Source organism: Aphelocoma coerulescens, chromosome 3 (genome assembly GCF_041296385.1).
Source record: "Aphelocoma coerulescens isolate FSJ_1873_10779 chromosome 3, UR_Acoe_1.0, whole genome shotgun sequence".
Classification (NCBI taxonomy): Eukaryota; Metazoa; Chordata; class Aves; order Passeriformes; family Corvidae; genus Aphelocoma; species Aphelocoma coerulescens.
Window position 1 is genome coordinate 56,944,022 of NC_091016.1, and position 17,092 is coordinate 56,961,113.

At 45.9% G+C, this 17,092-nt stretch overlaps 1 protein-coding gene across 1 annotated transcript; it reads left to right on the plus strand.

Moving 5' to 3' along the window:
• The first annotated feature begins 246 nt into the window (after nt 1-246).
• ZC3H12D (zinc finger CCCH-type containing 12D) lies at nt 247-13,146 on the plus strand. Its single transcript, XM_069010400.1, has 5 exons — nt 247-2,153; nt 6,553-6,692; nt 7,659-7,893; nt 8,525-8,631; nt 9,306-13,146. Exons 1-5 carry the CDS (start codon nt 1,771-1,773, stop codon nt 10,310-10,312), a joined length of 1,872 nt encoding a protein of 623 aa, XP_068866501.1. The 5' UTR covers nt 247-1,770; the 3' UTR covers nt 10,313-13,146.
• The last annotated feature ends 3,946 nt before the right edge of the window (nt 13,147-17,092 follow it).

A 17,092-nucleotide genomic window follows, 5' to 3' on the forward strand; every position in this document is an offset into this window, starting at 1 on the left:
CTTTATTTGGTTACATCAACATATTTCAGCTCGGAGAGTAGCTGTTTCAAAGATGAGAAATCATTTCAGTAATGAAAATTTTCATCTTTAGACAATGAATTAAAAACAAATGCAAAAATTGTTACAGAGTGTTCTGTAAGGAAAAACTGTCACTGACTAAAATAAGCAATGCTTTCGTTTAGATGGAAAAATACACTCAGTAACTGCTTTGCCCTTAAAATTATTATATATTTAAGGTATTTTTTATTTTATTGATGCTGTTTGTCACCTTTAACTGAGAGCCAGATTTGTTCCACAGAATACTTGAAATGTGTAAAGCTACACAGAGAAGTAAAGGTCAAAATTTTATGAGGTTATAACTATCATGCATTCGTGCTGAACCAATCAGTTTTGATTGAACTGAACCCAGCATGGATATCTTCCTCACGGCCTGAGGCGGCTCTTATGCCTTAGGGAGGAGCTTCACTCTGAATCCTCTCCCAGCTCCTTCTTTCCAGTACCTCCATGCCTTCTTCCCCAAGGTTTCAGCTTCTGGCTCCTGGGGTGGCCCACTGCTGGGCAGGGAGTGGCTGGCAGACCAGGAAGGGGAGCTGGTGTGTGGGATGTGGTTCTGGCTCTGGGCTCAGCATGGAGGTGGTTGTTTGGTCAGTTAATTCTGCATCTGACTGCAATCAGCAAAGGGAAGAGGGCCACCCTTACATTCCACACGTGGGTAGAAGAACCAGCCTCAGCTTTTAACCAGGTAGCACCAATTACTGCAGAAATGTGGCAAGAGATGCTTCAGTGCAAGCAAGCCAATGGTGACTGAAGGTGTTTGGCTTGATAGATGAGTGGTCACCGTGTATGCTCCTCTGTGTCATGCTTGTTGGGCTGAAGCAGCTCTGGGTATCCCTGACTATGCTGCCCATCACCTTCATTCACCGGGTAGACCAGAAATTTACGTGGTGCAGTTCTGGAGAATATGAAGTAGCTTTTTGCTACTTTGGCACACTCATTTCTGAATTACCAGTTTCTCTTGACAATAAACGTAAGTGAAATTGAAACCGCTTTCTGGATCACCTGCTTCCAAGCACCGTCCTGATGGCTTTCAAAAAAACAAGCTGCTTCTCTGAACATCAAAGCCCTCACTGAAATAGCAAGTAACAGGAAAAGAGTAGTCAGGCGTCATCAGAACTGATGAGTGACAGAATTTCAGAATTTATGTCTGCGCAGACACAGACAGACACATAGCAGGAAAAAAAAACTATAAAAAAAATCTGAGTTTCCAGATACTTTGCAAACAGCATGTTTCCTTAAATCACTGGATGAAATTTGCTATACTTGTTAAGTTGCTATGGCATCTGAGCCCATCCAGTAGAATTTGACAGATATTTATCTCGGGCTGACAAACCACAGAGCAAGTTGAAAATCCCCTTTGTGTCATTTCCTGTGAGATAAGTCTGAAGAACCAACTCACGCATGCAGCCTGTCTGCATACAGGCAGCCTGGCGCTGCTCTCCAAGTAAGGTGACACCTTGGAGAGTGACGAACATTGCATGGGACACGCTGGTGCTTTTATAATTAAGAGCAGACCAGAAAAATGCTTTAATGCTGAGAGAAGATTGTATAGTCTCCTCAGAGAGAAGACAGCTGATCTGGTGGTCTCTGCTGAGAGATTGCGTATTCTTCCTCAATGGTTGTGTTTTGTTATTTCTAATCTTTCCCTCCCAGAAGCTGATGCCTGTGGGACACAGCTGAGAAGACAGGAGCACTGAGTTTAAAGGAACGTAAATGTGTGCTAAAATGGCACTGGCCAGTTCAATTTCTAGCAAAGTGGTGCCACCACGCTCCAGAAAAGTTTCTGCAGCAGGGGTGGAAGTGCAGCAGAGCAAGCTGGATTTTTTCTGCAAGCTGGGCTATGGTAAGCAGGACATCTGCAAAGTGCTGGAGAACCTGGGCCAAGAGGCCCTGGAGGATGATGTGCTGAAAGAGCTGATTCGGATGGGGAGCAAACCTCAAGCTCTGGAGAACCAGGCTCAGCCTTCCCAGCTAAGGCTGGTTGCCCGTGGATCATGTAGCACCACACCGGGGCTGAAGTGGCTTGGAGAAGATGAAAGTGATGCTTCCAATTGCTTGAGACCCATTGTGATCGATGGCAGCAATGTTGCAATGAGGTAAGCTCCTGAAAGGCATCTCTCTTCCTCTGAGGCTTTTGAATTTTTTAAAACTGATGGCTTGAAGTGTGTTTTTCCTTCAGGTGCGTTGATGCATCTGATGTATGAACAATTGGTTATTCCTGTTCTTTGGCTGATGCACAGCTTCTAAGGACCTGCTCTCTTGATGTCCAGGAATATGCACATCACATGCAGTTACTGGCTCTCTCTGCATTCTGACTTTTTATAAGGCAACCTCTGTCCAACCACTACTGTTTGTGGCAGTGTCTCTCCCTTTGAGCTCACCGTTAAATTACTCCCCCTTTTCAAATGGGCACCTAGAATTTCCAAACCGATATGCTGAGATGTTTCCAGGAAAATCTGATTAATAGAGAGACAGACCACCCAACTAATCTAAGAAGGAGAGGGGAAATAAAGTCAGGTGACTGTGGTTCCTAACAATATCACAGTTGTACCACTTTGACTTGCAAGTAAACCCCAAAAATGTTCCCAGCTTGTATAATTTTTGTTGGTTTTCGATTTGGCTTCCGTTTTAGGGAAATATCAGGGAATTGATAGTTGACTTGTATTGAATAGATTCATTTCCTCCTTAGTCATTCTGCTTCTGGGAAATGTCACATCCTGGTCAATTACATTTCCTGAGCAGTGCCCCGGCACTGTGAAAGCACTCTTACAGATGGGGAGCCTGGCATGTCCCTGTGGATGGGATGTCCAAAGACAGCAGTGGGTTGGCCTCTGTTTATCCAGGCAATGTGGAGTAAAGAGTCCAGGAAATGGCTATCCATTTCTCTGTTAACTTCCCTGTCCACTCAGCAGGGCCAAGCCCATCCCTGCAGGCTGGGACAGGGCAAAGGAAGGCTTCCTCCTTCAGTCAGCAGTCCTGTGAGGTGAGATGAGACCACACCCCCTCTGGTTAGAGAGAAAAGTGGACAAGCAGATCCAGAGCAACTGGAGACTAAGCAAATTATGCCATCTTGTGGGTGAAGGGAGAAATCCCAACCGAAACCACGGTTCCCTGCTCAAGGCAGCTCCGGAGGAGTGGGAAATACGCAACAGAGCAAACTTGCTTGGCATTCTCTCGGCCATGAGCTCAGTAGCCAGGTGTTAGGCTCTCCTGCCCTGCTTTGCCTCTTCACCCAAGCCCCTCCTCAGGGTGTCTTTCTTGCCTCTGCGAAAGAACTGAGCACCCACTCAGGCAGTGTGGCAGAGCTGATCGCCCACCCTTTCATTGTGCCAGGGTCAATATGACTCCTGACAGGCCTCGTGCTCTGTTCTCAGCTCTCTTGGCACAGCAGCTTTGAGCTTCAGAAAGGCAAAGGTTTTACAGCTCTTCTCAGATGTCCCAACCTCTGTCTTGATAAAAACTTTGTGGATGATGGAGGAGACTGTTGAGCTTGTCAGTTCAGTTGGTACTGAAAGGGTGCAGCCTGGAAGGAGCTGCTTTCCTCTCCTGGATGCCTTTCAAAGTGGTGCTGAGTGGCATTTGCTTTGGCTAACAGGGTAGGCCTGGTGAGTGCTTTCAGTATCCTTGCCTTAATTTTTCTGGTTTGCTACTATCAGGCAGAGAAGGACTGTTTGCAGATGTCAGGGGAAAGGGATATTAGGTTCCCTTGCTGGGGAAAATTCCATCATCATCAACACCAACAACCATAAAAGTGCAGCAGAAGCAGCAGTTTAGGGATTAAACAATCAAGAAGTTAGAGCTTCAAGTGGCAGTTTTCTGTGTGGAGAAAAATATCTCGAGCATTTGTATTTGTATCTTAGGATTGGTGTTTCTGGAGCATTTCAGAGTTGGCACTGAGGGCCCAAGGCTTTGAAAAGGGCATGGATGCCCCAGGGTAATAAAGCGAGTCGGCAGTCTTCAAGCATCAATCAGCCCACCCAGAGAAGCTGAATGGAAAATAACCTTGCCTTCAGCCAGTCTCATTCAGCAAACATCTCAGCACACTTTGTGTTTCCATCAGATGCAATGAGAAACTTAGCTGCCTGCCAGCCTGTCCATGGGAAGTTTAGCAAGGCTGGTGGAAAAAATAAATGGAGTTGTGTTAATAGGAAAAAGGAACTGTCGTAACCGTATTCACTGCATACACATCACCAAAGAGGCTGCTATCTCCTCTAGTGCTTGCACTTACAGCTACTTTTAAAGCTGTGGTGGCTACAGAGGCCTTTCCCTAGGCCTTTCTGGCAAAGCTGTGGCTGATGCTGTGTCATGACCAGGTGGAGATGGAGCCATTTGCAGCTTTCAGAAGAAGTTGGTTTGCCTAAACTTCCTCTGAAAGGAGTTGGAATGGCACAATTTAAAAAGGACTTCCTGAGTCCTAATGATGGATTAACTGCTGGAGTAGCAAAGATGCCAAATTTCTGCTTCATTTTCTGAGAGATGGGCCCTGCTGGTCTGTGACCCAGGTGCAGTGTACCCTGTTGCTGGCAGGAGGGAGAGATGGCACTGAGTTGTGATAGATCATGGATGGGTTATGGTCCATGGATTTCAGGGTTGTGTGGGAAAGGGGACTGACAGGAGCCAGTCTGTGCCCATTCAGGGAGGATGGAAAGCCCTGAGGTCCCTGCTCCATTGCACAGCAGTCCCTGGTGTTCAGTGGGGACACCACAGCCCCCTACACGTGGTCAGACTGGTTCAGATGGCCCCCAGGTCTGGATGTGGCAGTGTGGCAGTAGCTGGATTAAGTGATAATGCTGAGGAACAGCTCCAGGTGCCTCATCTTGCTTGTTCCACTCAGCCTTTTGGCCAACCCACTTGTGCTTGAGTACTTCACTTTCTGCAGTGGGGTACACCTAGAACTGCCTTCCTAAAGCTCACAGGATTACATATACAAGTAGTCAGTATTAAAGAAAACTGTTGCTGAACTTATGTTTGAGTCACGGCATCAAAGTTGTACCTGGACTGCCTTTTAAAGGCAGTTATCTGAAAAAGTCACTCAAATTTCTAATTCACCTGTCCAGGTGATGTTATGAGTATCCTGGGTAGATCCTATTCTTGAAAACCAAACAAAACAGCTGTTCTAAAATGGAGATTAGGTATGTCAAGCACTTCAGACCATTTATTATTGCTAAGGGTTTTATATGACTTCCTATTGCCTTGATACCTCTTAATAGGCAACCAGGTTTCTTCCACCAAATGGTGCTATTTTTTATTTGTGGTCACCATTTCAGGACAGAAACTTTTAATGGCTGTAAAATGGAGCTTTGGTTATGAGGCTGGTGTAGGCAGAACCTAGAGATGGATCCCTGGGATGTGGTGGTGGGAGACTCATTGAAGACTGTGGCATTGTCCTTGACTGGTCTGTGACTGCAGGTTGGTATAGCAGCCAAGAGAGTCATTCACAAGGGTTTTTTGCAGAGGTGAAAGCCTAAGTGAGACTGGCAATATTATGCAGGAAGGTCAAAGTAGAAGGCTGAGCATTCTGTCAATACTGTGAGGGTGTTTATCCATTTAGGACTTGGTGTACAGTTTATTTTCGTTTTCTTGTGCCGAGGTAGTTAACAAATGGCCTTCCTTTACACGTGCACTGCACTGTAGTCAAATTTTAGATTAGTGAATGCCAAGCAGTAGGAATTTTCAGGGAAGGCGAGAAATTTAGAGGGATGTCACCCCTAGTTGTTTTCCTTGAGGTTATTTCCGGCCTTATGCTACATTTTGAATTGTTTGGAACCCACCTTGCTGGCACCTCTAAAACACTTGTCTTAACGGCTTTCCTATCTCTCTGTGCAATGAAGAAAATATCCACCAACTAGGGCAAGATAAAAGTGGGTCTGAGGTGCCTGTGGCCATGCCCACTGATGTCTTGTCCCTTTTTTGGTGTCCTGGGTTAGGTTCTTCATATTTCCCATCCTGCCTCTTACAGTTTTCCTTCCCCCACATGTTCTCATGTTTCTAAAAAAGATCACCAGTGGAGTGCCCTGTGATCACACCTGCAGCCACTTCAGCCATAAAAATCTCTAACAGCCCTGTTACCACAGAAGAAAATTCCCACATTTTGTTTCTCACAGGAGAGCCTCATGGGTTTCTGCTTGTGCAGGAAGAAACTCTCACTCCCCTAACCTTTTTCAGACAAGGTGTGTAAAGGGTTTGACAGGGCCTAAGGTCTTGCTTGTACTTAAGTCCATCCAGATACAGATGGAAGGAAAAGGCTTGGGTCACAGAAATGGGGGATAGGATACCTCTGTTTTTAAGTATCCAAACTGTTTCAGATAAATCTTTTCAGCTGTACTGGAAGAGGTGTTTGGATTTGTCCCACCAGGACACCGTGCCAGGTTGTTTTCTTGAAAACTGGTGAATGACACAAAAGCTGTTTATTTTGCCTTTTCATTACTGGCTCAGTTAAAGAGAACTCCAAGCTTCATAAAAGCCTTTCCTCATCATCCTCTCTTTTTCTTATAGTCATGGAAACAAAGAGGTATTTTCCTGCTGGGGGATCCAGCTGGCAGTGGATTGGTTTCGAGAGAGGGGGCACACTTACATCAAGGTTTTTGTCCCGCTCTGGAGAAAGGAGCCCCCTCGACAAGAGAGCCCCATTGCAGGTAGGTCACCATCCTGGGCATAATTTGGCAGCCATCAGGTGCAGTTTGGAGACAGGGGCTGTGAAGAACCCAGTACAGTTTTTTCCCGTAAAGACAAGCAGAGTGCAAGTCGTGCATCAGACTTCCCTCACTTAAATGAGTCATTAATTCGTTGCCCCATTCAGTGCTCCTGGCTAGCAGCTAAAATTGCTCACAAGGCTTTGTTACACTGCTTTGAACCTTCTGCTTAACAAGCAGCAGGTGCTGCCAGCTGAGTTAAAGAAGGAGTTTGTCAGCTTGCAGTGAGCCTACAGAGCTTTTGAGGCCCTCCAGGAAACAGTGATGTTCATTATTGCATGACTATTATCTGTTAGCTGGCTACCCAACGCAGAGGGTGCACGGGCTCCCCTTCCAGGAGAAGAAAATGCATCAGCAGAAGTCTGTGGAGGGGAGTTTTTCTGGAAATAGATCTGTGAGATCTGTGCCAGCAGCTTGGTGTCTGCAGAGGAGGCAGATCCACCTTCCTGCAGAGGAGGAATGGCAAGAGGTCAGAGTGTCCTCAACAGCAGCAGAAGAAGTTTATTTATGTATTTTATCACACACATTTTATCTCCGGTAAAGCTTATGTCAGGGCTGGTTCTGAGCCTTCTAGCATCTAGCAGGGTAAAAGGGGCACTGCAGGGATTCAGTATCAGACTGTGGTGTAGAATTCCAGGGATTCTTTTGCAGATAAGACTTAAAAATCAAAAAAGGGTGTCTCAAAATTTACAAGTTGATGTTTTTCTAAAAGACCTAATTTTCAATTTGCTGAATAACCACCAGATATCACTGCATCTGAAAATTGCACCACTGTGAGTTTCCTGAAGTGCTAAAATATCTTTAGATTCCTGTAGGTTTGTAGCAGATGATTGAGAGCTGGTCATTTTTAATTAATTAGTTCTTTTTTTTTTTTTTTCCCTTGCCTACTTCTGCCAACCACCCAACCAGATCAGCACATTCTTGAAGAGCTTGAAAAGCAATCTATCCTGGTCTACACACCCTCCCGGAAAGTGAAAGGCAAGAGGGTGGTTTGCTACGATGATCGCTACATAGTGAAAGTTGCTTATGAGAAGGACGGAGTCATTGTTTCCAATGACCACTACCGGGATCTGCAGAATGAAAACCCCGAGTGGAAATGGTTCATTGAGCAACGACTGCTCATGTACTCTTTTGTCAGTAACAGGTAAGAGATGGATGGTGCTAGAGAATCTAGAATTTAAACGTTATGGGCCAAGTCAGCTCCAGCATCAGAGTACCTCCCACCAGTAGCAGAATACATGAGCCTTTTCATGCAAGGAATTTACTGCAGCTTTTCTTATCTCATTTCTTGAGTTCCTACTCCCTCAGCTGTGGTCTTAAAACCTCCCATGTCACTCTTCTACGAACTTTTCTACTTGAATGGCAGCATTAGTGACCAGCTTTCCTTCTTTCCAGTCCAATTTGTGATATTAAACCAAGGGTTGCTATCTTCCAGTTTCTATTTCCTGTAAGAAGCAGAATTAAATCCATGAGAGGAGGCTGGCAGGTAGTATTCTTAGTTCCCCTACACAACAAAACATGACTTTTCCCTGTGTTTCTGCAATCACAAGAAGCTTGTCTCTCTGGCCCTTCACCATCCCTGTTGGAGGGAGGGTTTTCACTAAAGCACTTGCACCACGTCTGAGAGGCTGAGCTGAGTGCTCCTCAGTCTGTTCATACCAACGTTTCTCCTGAGTTTCCTAATGCCTGAGGTGTGCAGGGGAAAGGCACTTCACTGAGACATCCAGTGTGCACAGACATGTGCTTATATCCGTGACTTTTTTTTACTTTTCCAGGTTTATGCCTCCTGATGATCCATTAGGCCGGCACGGACCCACCCTTAATAACTTCCTCAGCAAAAAGCCAGTGCTTCCTGAAAAAAAATGGCAGCCTTGCCCCTATGGTTGGTTTCTCCCCATGCAGTGAACTGCCCCCTGCTTCCCAGCAGTGCTGTCCCTCGGCTAAGGACCACTGCCACGTGCTGTCCTGCTTTGTGTGGTAGGGACTTGGGTTGGGGTTGCTTAAAGGTATGATGCTTTTTTGTTCTCCTGCTTAAGTGGCTTCAGCCTCAGAAAAGGCAGTAGATGTTTCTGGCTTCTCCATCCTTGCCTGCACACAGCTTCCATGGCCATGCTGACCATCCTGCCTGCACACGCTTCTCACTTTGTGGAGTGGATTGTCCTGCAACACTTGGGAATTGCCATCCAAACCCTTTCCTTCTTTCCCCTCCCAACAGCCCCCTAGCAAAGTGCAGGTTTCTCAGATGTAAATCCCTATGCCATTTTTTAAAGCAACCTTTTGCAGCAACAGGCCTCCCACCCAGCCCACCGAATGCAGGAACTGAAACATGAATATCAGACACTTCCAAAATAGCAGAAACTTCCTTTCACTGCTGCTTCACCCTGCTATTTATATCAGCAGTATTTAAATCTGGAGTCAACAGTACTGCATTTGAAAAAAGTACTTCCCCTTTTTTCTGTGTTCATCACACCCAGTGCTGGGGAGAAGTGATGTGTGCATTAATTGATGTTGGTGCTAGTGACAACTTCCTGTCTGATTTTTTTTTTTTTCTTTCAGGTAAAAAATGCACCTATGGCAATAAATGCAAATTTTACCATCCAGAGAGACCACATCAAGCTCAGCTTTCAGTTGCTGATGAGCTCAGGGCCAAAACAAAGGTCCCGTTGACCCTGGGGAAAGAGGAGGAGAGGTGTCAGTGCTCCCCATACACGGCCAGAGAGCCTGCACCCTGCGATGCCTGCACAGAAACTCTGCGAGAGGCCAGAGGCTGCTCTGGGCCTTCCTGCTACCCAGGCAGGTCCCAGGGGAGCTGTCCTGAGCAGACATCCCCTGCCTGGGCTGGCGGTCCTGGCTCTGACCTGGGGCTGGAGCAGCGCTTGCCGCAGCAGGCGCCGCTCCTGGAGAAGATGTCAGCAGTGTCCATCAGCGACGGCACCTACGGCTGCAACTGGTCCTTATGCACCTCTCAGGACAGGGGGGCCATGGACAGCCCTCACCACTGTGCTGACCTCAGGGACAAGCTGTTCTCACTTAATCACCCTCAGAGCTTGGACCACACCAGCTCTCCCAGGTGCCCTTTCCAGCAAAGGGTGCTCCCACCTGCATGGGGTGGGATGTGCTCAGAGCACAGCTGGGCTCAGGAGTGCCGTGGTGTGCACGGAACAGGTCACAGGAGCCATCGCATCCCCCAGGGTGCTCAGCACAAACAGGCCCTGGAGCCCCAGCACCCTGTTTTGCTGCAGCCCACAACTCTGTCCCCTGACAGGTTTCCCCTGTACAGCGAGCACCAGCAGCAGCAGCACCACTGTTTCCCCAGCCAGCCCCCAGGGCAGCCCTTTCAGCTAGATTCCAGCAACGGAATGGGCTTATTCCAGGAAGCCCATGTGTACCCCAGTGCCTCTTACAGGGATTACTGGCCCACCCCAGCTGCAAGGCCTCCCTCTGCCCAGCAAGTAAACATACACAGGGAGCTGTGTTCCCCTTATCCTTACAGTGAGATGAGCCAGGTCACCACTTTGTACCCCAATATCAAGGATAAGGGGACTGGAGCGCATCCCCTATGAAGACAGGCTGGGAAGGTCAGGGCTGTTCAGCCTGGAGAAGAGAAGGTTGCATGGAGACCTCATAGAAACCTTCCAGTACCTGAAGGAAGCCTAAAGGGAAGCTGGAGAGGGACACTTAATCAGGAACTCTAGTGACAAGACACAGGTGGATGGCTTCAAACTGAGAGGGGATAGGTTTAGATTAGATTTTACTATGAAATTCTTTATTGTGAGGGTGGTGAGGCACTGGAACAGGTTGCTCAGAGAAGCTGTGGATGCCCCATCCCTGGAAGTGTTTAAGGACAGGCTGGACAGGGCTCTGAGCAATCTGGTTTAGTGAAAGGTATCCCTGCCCATGGCAGGGGCATTGGAATTAGATGATCATTTAGGTCCCTTCCAAACCATTTTGTGGTTCTATGGTATTGCCTGCTTGACTTTAACCATTCAAAGACACAGAAACTTGTGAAACCTCCAGAGCAAACCATTCCCAATAAGCACAAGTCCTAGGGCAAGAAGATGCCATTCTGAGGCTTAACTAAGTGTTATTAGGGGCGTTATGGCAAGGATTACAGCTGCTCCAGGAACACGAGTATAAGCATCAGCTTTGTTGCACAGGGCATCGAGTCGAGGCAAAGGCTGTCATCCCCTGCAGTGGAATTGCATTCTACCTCCCCTGAAAGTGGACAGGAGGGCTCACGCTTACAGGGCTGTCAGCATTTGAACCTCACTAGTGACTGGATTCAGGATGGCACAGATTTTCATTAATGCCCTGAAGCACTGGACATGTTTTTAGAGTCTTAACCTATAGTTCAACTTCTGTAAAAGAACCGTGCCCAGTGAAGGGCTCTCCCATGACCTCCCTGTCACTACTTGCTCAGCCAGCACAGATGATTTGCCCTGTTCCCCCTGCACAGGCTGTGCTCCTGACTAGAAGGCAGATTTGGGTCCCTGTTATTACTTGATACAGGCCCAACCAGCTGTCAGTGAGCTTCCAAAGATACACCTTGTGCTTCTAAAGCAGTGCTGAGAACACACAGAACCACCAGCAGAGGGGCTGGAGGTGCACCAGAGCACCTGAAGGAAGCCATAGGTACATTTCTCAGAAAAGAGACACACAATGTAAGTCAAATCAGGGAAGTCATCTTCAATGCAAGTCCTGGTGTGGACTGAGGGCTCGGGGTTGGTAATTAAAAAACCCCAGAAGTCCAGATGATGCCAAAGAGGAAAAAAAACCAAAAAATAACCCTTGAAAGTGTCTCCTGTATTGAACAAGAAATCTGTTGTTGACTTAACCCTTAATTACCAGATGTGGCCCCATAATGCAATTATGCAGCTGATTTATGACTGTAAACATTTCAACTATGTTCTGTTAGGACAGGTTTGATTTTCAGTAAGCTGTAAAGCTGCTAATCTCTGCATTATTCCACTGAATTCTTCAGGTTATAGTTCAAATACTAAGGTTGATCCTGAAGGTTTTTGGCACTATACCAAAGTTTGAGTATGTCAGTATGACATGTTTTAAAAATGCTTTAACACATTATAAAATGTTCATCTGCAACACTTTGTTCTGAATAATGTCTTGTTTATTTTCTGGGGTTTGCATAGGTTGGTTTGTTTTGATTTGTTTAGTTTTAGGTTTTGTTTGCTTTTTTTCCCAGTTCTCCTAGCACTGATAGTTCAACATTCTGGTGGGATTTTCAAACTCCCTGACCCTGCAGTATCTTATTTCTCTGAAGTGCAGAGTTTTTAGTTCCAGGCAGGAATTAAACATGGTCCTCACTGAGAAGCTGGAATTCTGTTGCTTTCAAAAAGGTAGCAGTAATTTACCGCTAGTGACATTATCACATGGTGCATTTTCTGAAAGTGGTGATAGTTTGACCTGTTTCCCTCTGGAAACCACCACCAGCTCGTTTTGGTTTTTGGGTTTTTTTTTGGTTTTTTTGGTTTTTTTTTTGTTTGTTTGTTTTGGTTTGGTTTGGGGTTTTTTTGGTTTTTTTTTGGTTTTTTTTGTGATGGTGTTTGAAGAATCTTCAGAAAATCAGTATACTGTATCTGTTCAATTTCTTGTGCTCATGTGATTGGCTCCAAGAAATTGCAATTTGAATTTTGGAGGTATGACTTATGTTCACAGAACATGACCTTTTTTTTCCATATGTCCTACGGATTGTGGGAATGGCTTATAAATTTACCCACTACATATTACATAAGGATTAGAAATTGTCTTGAAACAAAACTGTGGAAAGAATTCTCCATGAAATGCCTTGGAAAGTACTGGAGTCCTACAGCCATTGTTAGTTGCCCTGAAGTAGCCCCCACACCACACCTACACTGAAGGAATGGGGGCATTTCACAGATCAAACGCCAGCATTGTGCCTGCGCAGGGCCAGGCTCAGCAGCCTGCCCAGCAGCCTGTGCCACATCTTCCCCAGCTCCTGCTGCACACACACACGCTTGGAGGAGACAAAGTGTGATGCCGGGTGGAAAAATACCTTCCACCCACTCAAACAAGGCAAGTCCCAAATGGCAGCGTTCAGAAAACACACACACAGCAATGGAGCAGGATGTAACTGTACATGCCAACATTAATTTTCATGTCTGGCATGCACGTTACATATTTCAATTCACAAAGCATTTAAAAATCCATAGGAAAATTGGCACACTGCCTTTATATGGTGCCCTTGGCTTGCTGGAGACATGCATAAACTTTTCTCTTTTTCCTCTGAGGATGCACAGGAATTTGGTGGTTGTTCAAAATCCTCTCGATGCATAACAATTTTTTTTCTTTTCATTTCTGTCATATTTACTGAGGAATCTTTTTGTAAAATACATAGAATGTGCACTCTGCTGAGAAAGTGTCTGAGAAAATAAATCAGACTTTGGTGCTAAGCACAACTTGATTTCTCTTGGCTCTTGTGCTCACCAGAGGGTTTTTTCTCATGGAGATTTTGCTGGCAGGGCAGCTCAGCGGCAGCACTGTGTCACTGCTTGAGAAGAACTCTGCTGCTGGCCAGGAGCCCTCAGAAAGCAGGGACTTTTTCCCTGTTCCACCACAGCACAAGCACATGGGGCTCAGGAGTTACTGCTGCAGGCCTTTTGCACTTTCCAAAGCAGGGATTTCCATTTGCCTTTGTCAGCCCCTGGAGCAAGGGAAGGGGCTGCAAACAGAAAGCCCAGGCAGCTCAAGAGGCTGTTGCTATTTGGTATCTCTGCTGAGATGCATTTGAGGCCAGCTCTCGCTGCCAAATTGAAAATGAACCCATAAATCTTAACAGGCTCAGAAAGCCCTTGATGTTCTTTGCTTTTTGGTTGTCAAGCCTCTTTTAGAAGAAGCTGGAAGCACTGGGAGCAGTCTTCCAATAGATGGGCTGCTTTCCCAAGGGAGATTTACAGAGTTGCCAAGTTCATTTTAAGATTAAAAAAAAAAGGTCAGAAAAGAGAATCCTCTTCCTTTCTTTACACTCATCCCTTCCCAAAAAGTCAGAAAGCCACAGATACCCTCCTTTGCAAGGGGCTAGGAAAACTATACACAAATATTTCACTGAAAACTCTTGGGTCACCCCTGCAACAGCTCCTCAGCATAAGAAGGGGGAAAGAGGGTGGTCCTTGCACCCCATGCAGTCCTGGGCAGCTCACAGTACCTCCCTCCACCTCTCCTTACATACAGAAATCTCTCCTTCACAGAACATGGATGACAAGCCCACTGATGTGGTGAGCTGAGGTACCATAAGAATGAATGCCATGGAACACTCTATAAAGTAGATAATCTTGCTGGGTATCAAACACTTGTATTTGCCAATTATTCTGGGAAGTTTTGATAATATTTTAACTCAGTTCCCATAAGAGCTGGTGCAATTTGTAAGCAAACATTTGAACTAATCACAAAAACTAAATAGAACATGACTTCTCTCCTCCTTAAAAAATGTTGGACTGCTAGGGAAGAACGAGGCCTGTGCTTCACCAAACCTGACAGACCTCGGCACCCACTCATGGATACACAAGACTGCTGTAGGATCTACCTCCCATGCACTGGTGGGACTGGGATGCTTTGAACTCTTGAGAAGAGTTTAATATTAGAGCACCATTAACATTATTGAGAAAGTGCCATGACTTGCAATTGATAGCAAAGGGATTTTTTTATAGTGTTTTAGCCACATCCCTTCTCCACCCCCAGCTGGGCTCACTGCCTTGAAGTGTTGCAGCAGGCTCAGAGGAGCTCTTTAGTGAGATGTGCTGATGTGCTGACTTGGCAAATGCAATCCAAGCAGACATGCAAGAGGAGCAGAGCAGCACGTGAACACAGCGATTTGTGGGAACAGCACAGGCAAGGCAGGGAGCCAGAGAGTCAGGACAATGCTGCAGGGCTGGCAGGGCTTTGAGGAGTCAAGAAATTGGATGATGTGCGTCTGCCAATGAATAGTGGCATCAGGATTGTTCACCCTAACCACACTGGAACTCCTCCTCTTTCCCTGAGTCAAACTGTTTCCTCATCTTCTCTTTCTTCTCCCATTCTTGTCGGGCTCCCTTTATGGAGTAGGACACAAGTTAGAAAACACCTTGCCATGCCAATCCCTCGCCCTCCACAAAACTCCACGCTTCCAGACACTGCCACCCCAACTCCTGCTTTGTGCTCCCTTCAATTCCCTGCTCCCCCCCTGCATGCTGACCTCCTGCCTTGCTGTCCCACATACTCCTCCCGCTCAAGCCCAGATAGCATCTTGTGTCTCCCTTTCCCTCCACCCTCCAGATGAAGGGATTTTTAGGGGTTTCTTTTCCTTTTAACCTTTTTTATTTATATTGCTTGATCTGGATTTTGTTGTTGCTATTAAAACCATGACAGAGATGGGTTTGGCCTGGCAGAGATGCAACATGTTCAGGCTGTTTTCCCATTACACCTTAAAGCAAAAGCTGTTTGGGGAAGGAAACAAAGTTACATTCACAGGTGCTTGTGCTGGCTTCATGCAGCTTTCTCTTTTCTCTTTCCTCTTCTCTTCTTCTCTCTTCCCTTTTTATTCTGTGGATCAAAGGGGTTGCTCAAAGAAACTCAGCCACCATGTGCTCTCAACTACCTTAAATCTTTATGTAAAAGCCACATTCCTCCTTCACCTACCATTCCCTGGTTTGGGCATTGAAGGGAATTACTGACACTAGTGGTTCCACACAAAAGACAAATGGGCATCAGCACACTTAATGAAAGAAGAAAAACATAAACTAGGAGCAGGCAGCAAAACAGGAATGGAATAAGAAACATTAAAATCTACCTGGACAAACAGGTAGATTTTCTCAAGAAAAGAACAAAAAAATTTAAATGCAATTAATGAATGGTAGAGCTTGAAGAAGCAAGTACTGAATGTCACATATGGTAGGATGAACCTTGGAAAGGAGCTGCTGTGCAAAGTAACACTGAAAAAGGTATCTGTCACCCATCCACACACTTGCAAGACTGAGCAAAGCAGGCCCAGCTCTCCTGTGGCTCTCAGCTTGCTGAATTTAGAATCCGTAATTTAATATCTGCAGAGAGTCCAAACAACTGAATAAAGTGCTAAATAAGAAGCATCAACTGTAGTAACCAAATGAGCTACAGCACTGAACACAAAGTCAAGACAAAGATAAGTTCACCATCTGTTGATTTGGTTTCCAGATTAGATTTCATTTTACTACAGGAATTGAAGTTCTCCTGACATGGTCAGGAGGAGAGCTGTGCAGAGACCAGAACTACCTAAGAGGACTAAAGAACAAGCAAGGTGTGCCAAAGGGGGCAGCAGGAGAATCCCAGAGGAATGTGATGGCTCTTAGTACTTGAAATGGTAAATGGCAAAATGCACCTCATAAATAAAACCACATTCTCCAGCTACAGGGAAACCAAAATCATAAGAAATGCCATGATGCCCTGGCTAAGGTTGCAGTCCATCCCCCCCACTGCTCCAAAAGTGGTGCTAAGGAAATTTTTAGCAGGGAAGCAAACTTGACTATGATTTGTTATTGCCAAAATATACACAGCCATTGGCAGACAATTATAAGTGTTACTCAAAACCATCATCAGAATGAGAAATACTGAGTTCTCCCCACAGGAGGTCCTGTTAGGAAGAGGCTGAAGTGAATACAGAAGCTTGTAAAAACGTTATTTCCAGCAGGGAAACATTCTCGGAGAACTTCATATCCCTTTGTTCATAACGTAATGTATGACATGTGGTGGATTTGGAGCCCTGGCTTCACTTAAAGAAGCAGATGGAAGATCTTTAAATCTTCAGAGCATCTTCCTTAGGTCATGTTTAAGCCTTGCAGAAGGTGAAAAAAGGTGAATCTCAATTTAAGCTGAAGTCAAATAAACAATATTATGGAAAAAAGGGGGCAGAGAATCCAATTTTCTACATCAGTAAGAAAGTAATAAAAATATTCTCGAGAGGTTATTTCTGTTCATCTTCTATGAAATTGATAAGCAACTGGGGATGGTATTTGTAAGACACTGATTTAGGTCAGCCTCTGCACTTTGCTCTATGATCTTCTAGTGTTTGAATTTGTCCACAGCCAAATGGAAGCCTCTAGGGAATGTCCAGCAATTGACATCCCTAAGACATAACACCAATAACGATTTTTAAAAAACGTGATGGCCGAGTCCACCACAAGGTGTCAATGTGGTAGCACCAGAAGCAGGATTTGCTGCTCCACGGCCGACTTTCCCAAGGCGGTCCCACGCACTCGGGTAAGCCCTGGCAGCAGGAGTTGCCCCGGGAGCCGCAGGAGCGCCAGGACACCGCGCGTGGCGGGGCTCTGCGGCTCGGCTCGGCTCGGCTCGGCTCGGCA

What these genes read in the sequence shown, in the direction of transcription:
- ZC3H12D (XM_069010400.1), top strand. Translation starts at nt 1,771, where the DNA reads ATGTGTGCTAAAATGGCACTGGCCAGTTCAATTTCTAGCAAAGTGGTG. An exon ending in TACTCTTTTGTCAGTAACAG is followed by an intron (nt 7,894 to 8,524) that starts GTAAGAGATGGA and finishes TTACTTTTCCAG; the next exon opens with GTTTATGCCTCCTGATGATC. An exon ending in ATGGCAGCCTTGCCCCTATG is followed by an intron (nt 8,632 to 9,305) that starts GTTGGTTTCTCC and finishes TTTTTCTTTCAG; the next exon opens with GTAAAAAATGCACCTATGGC.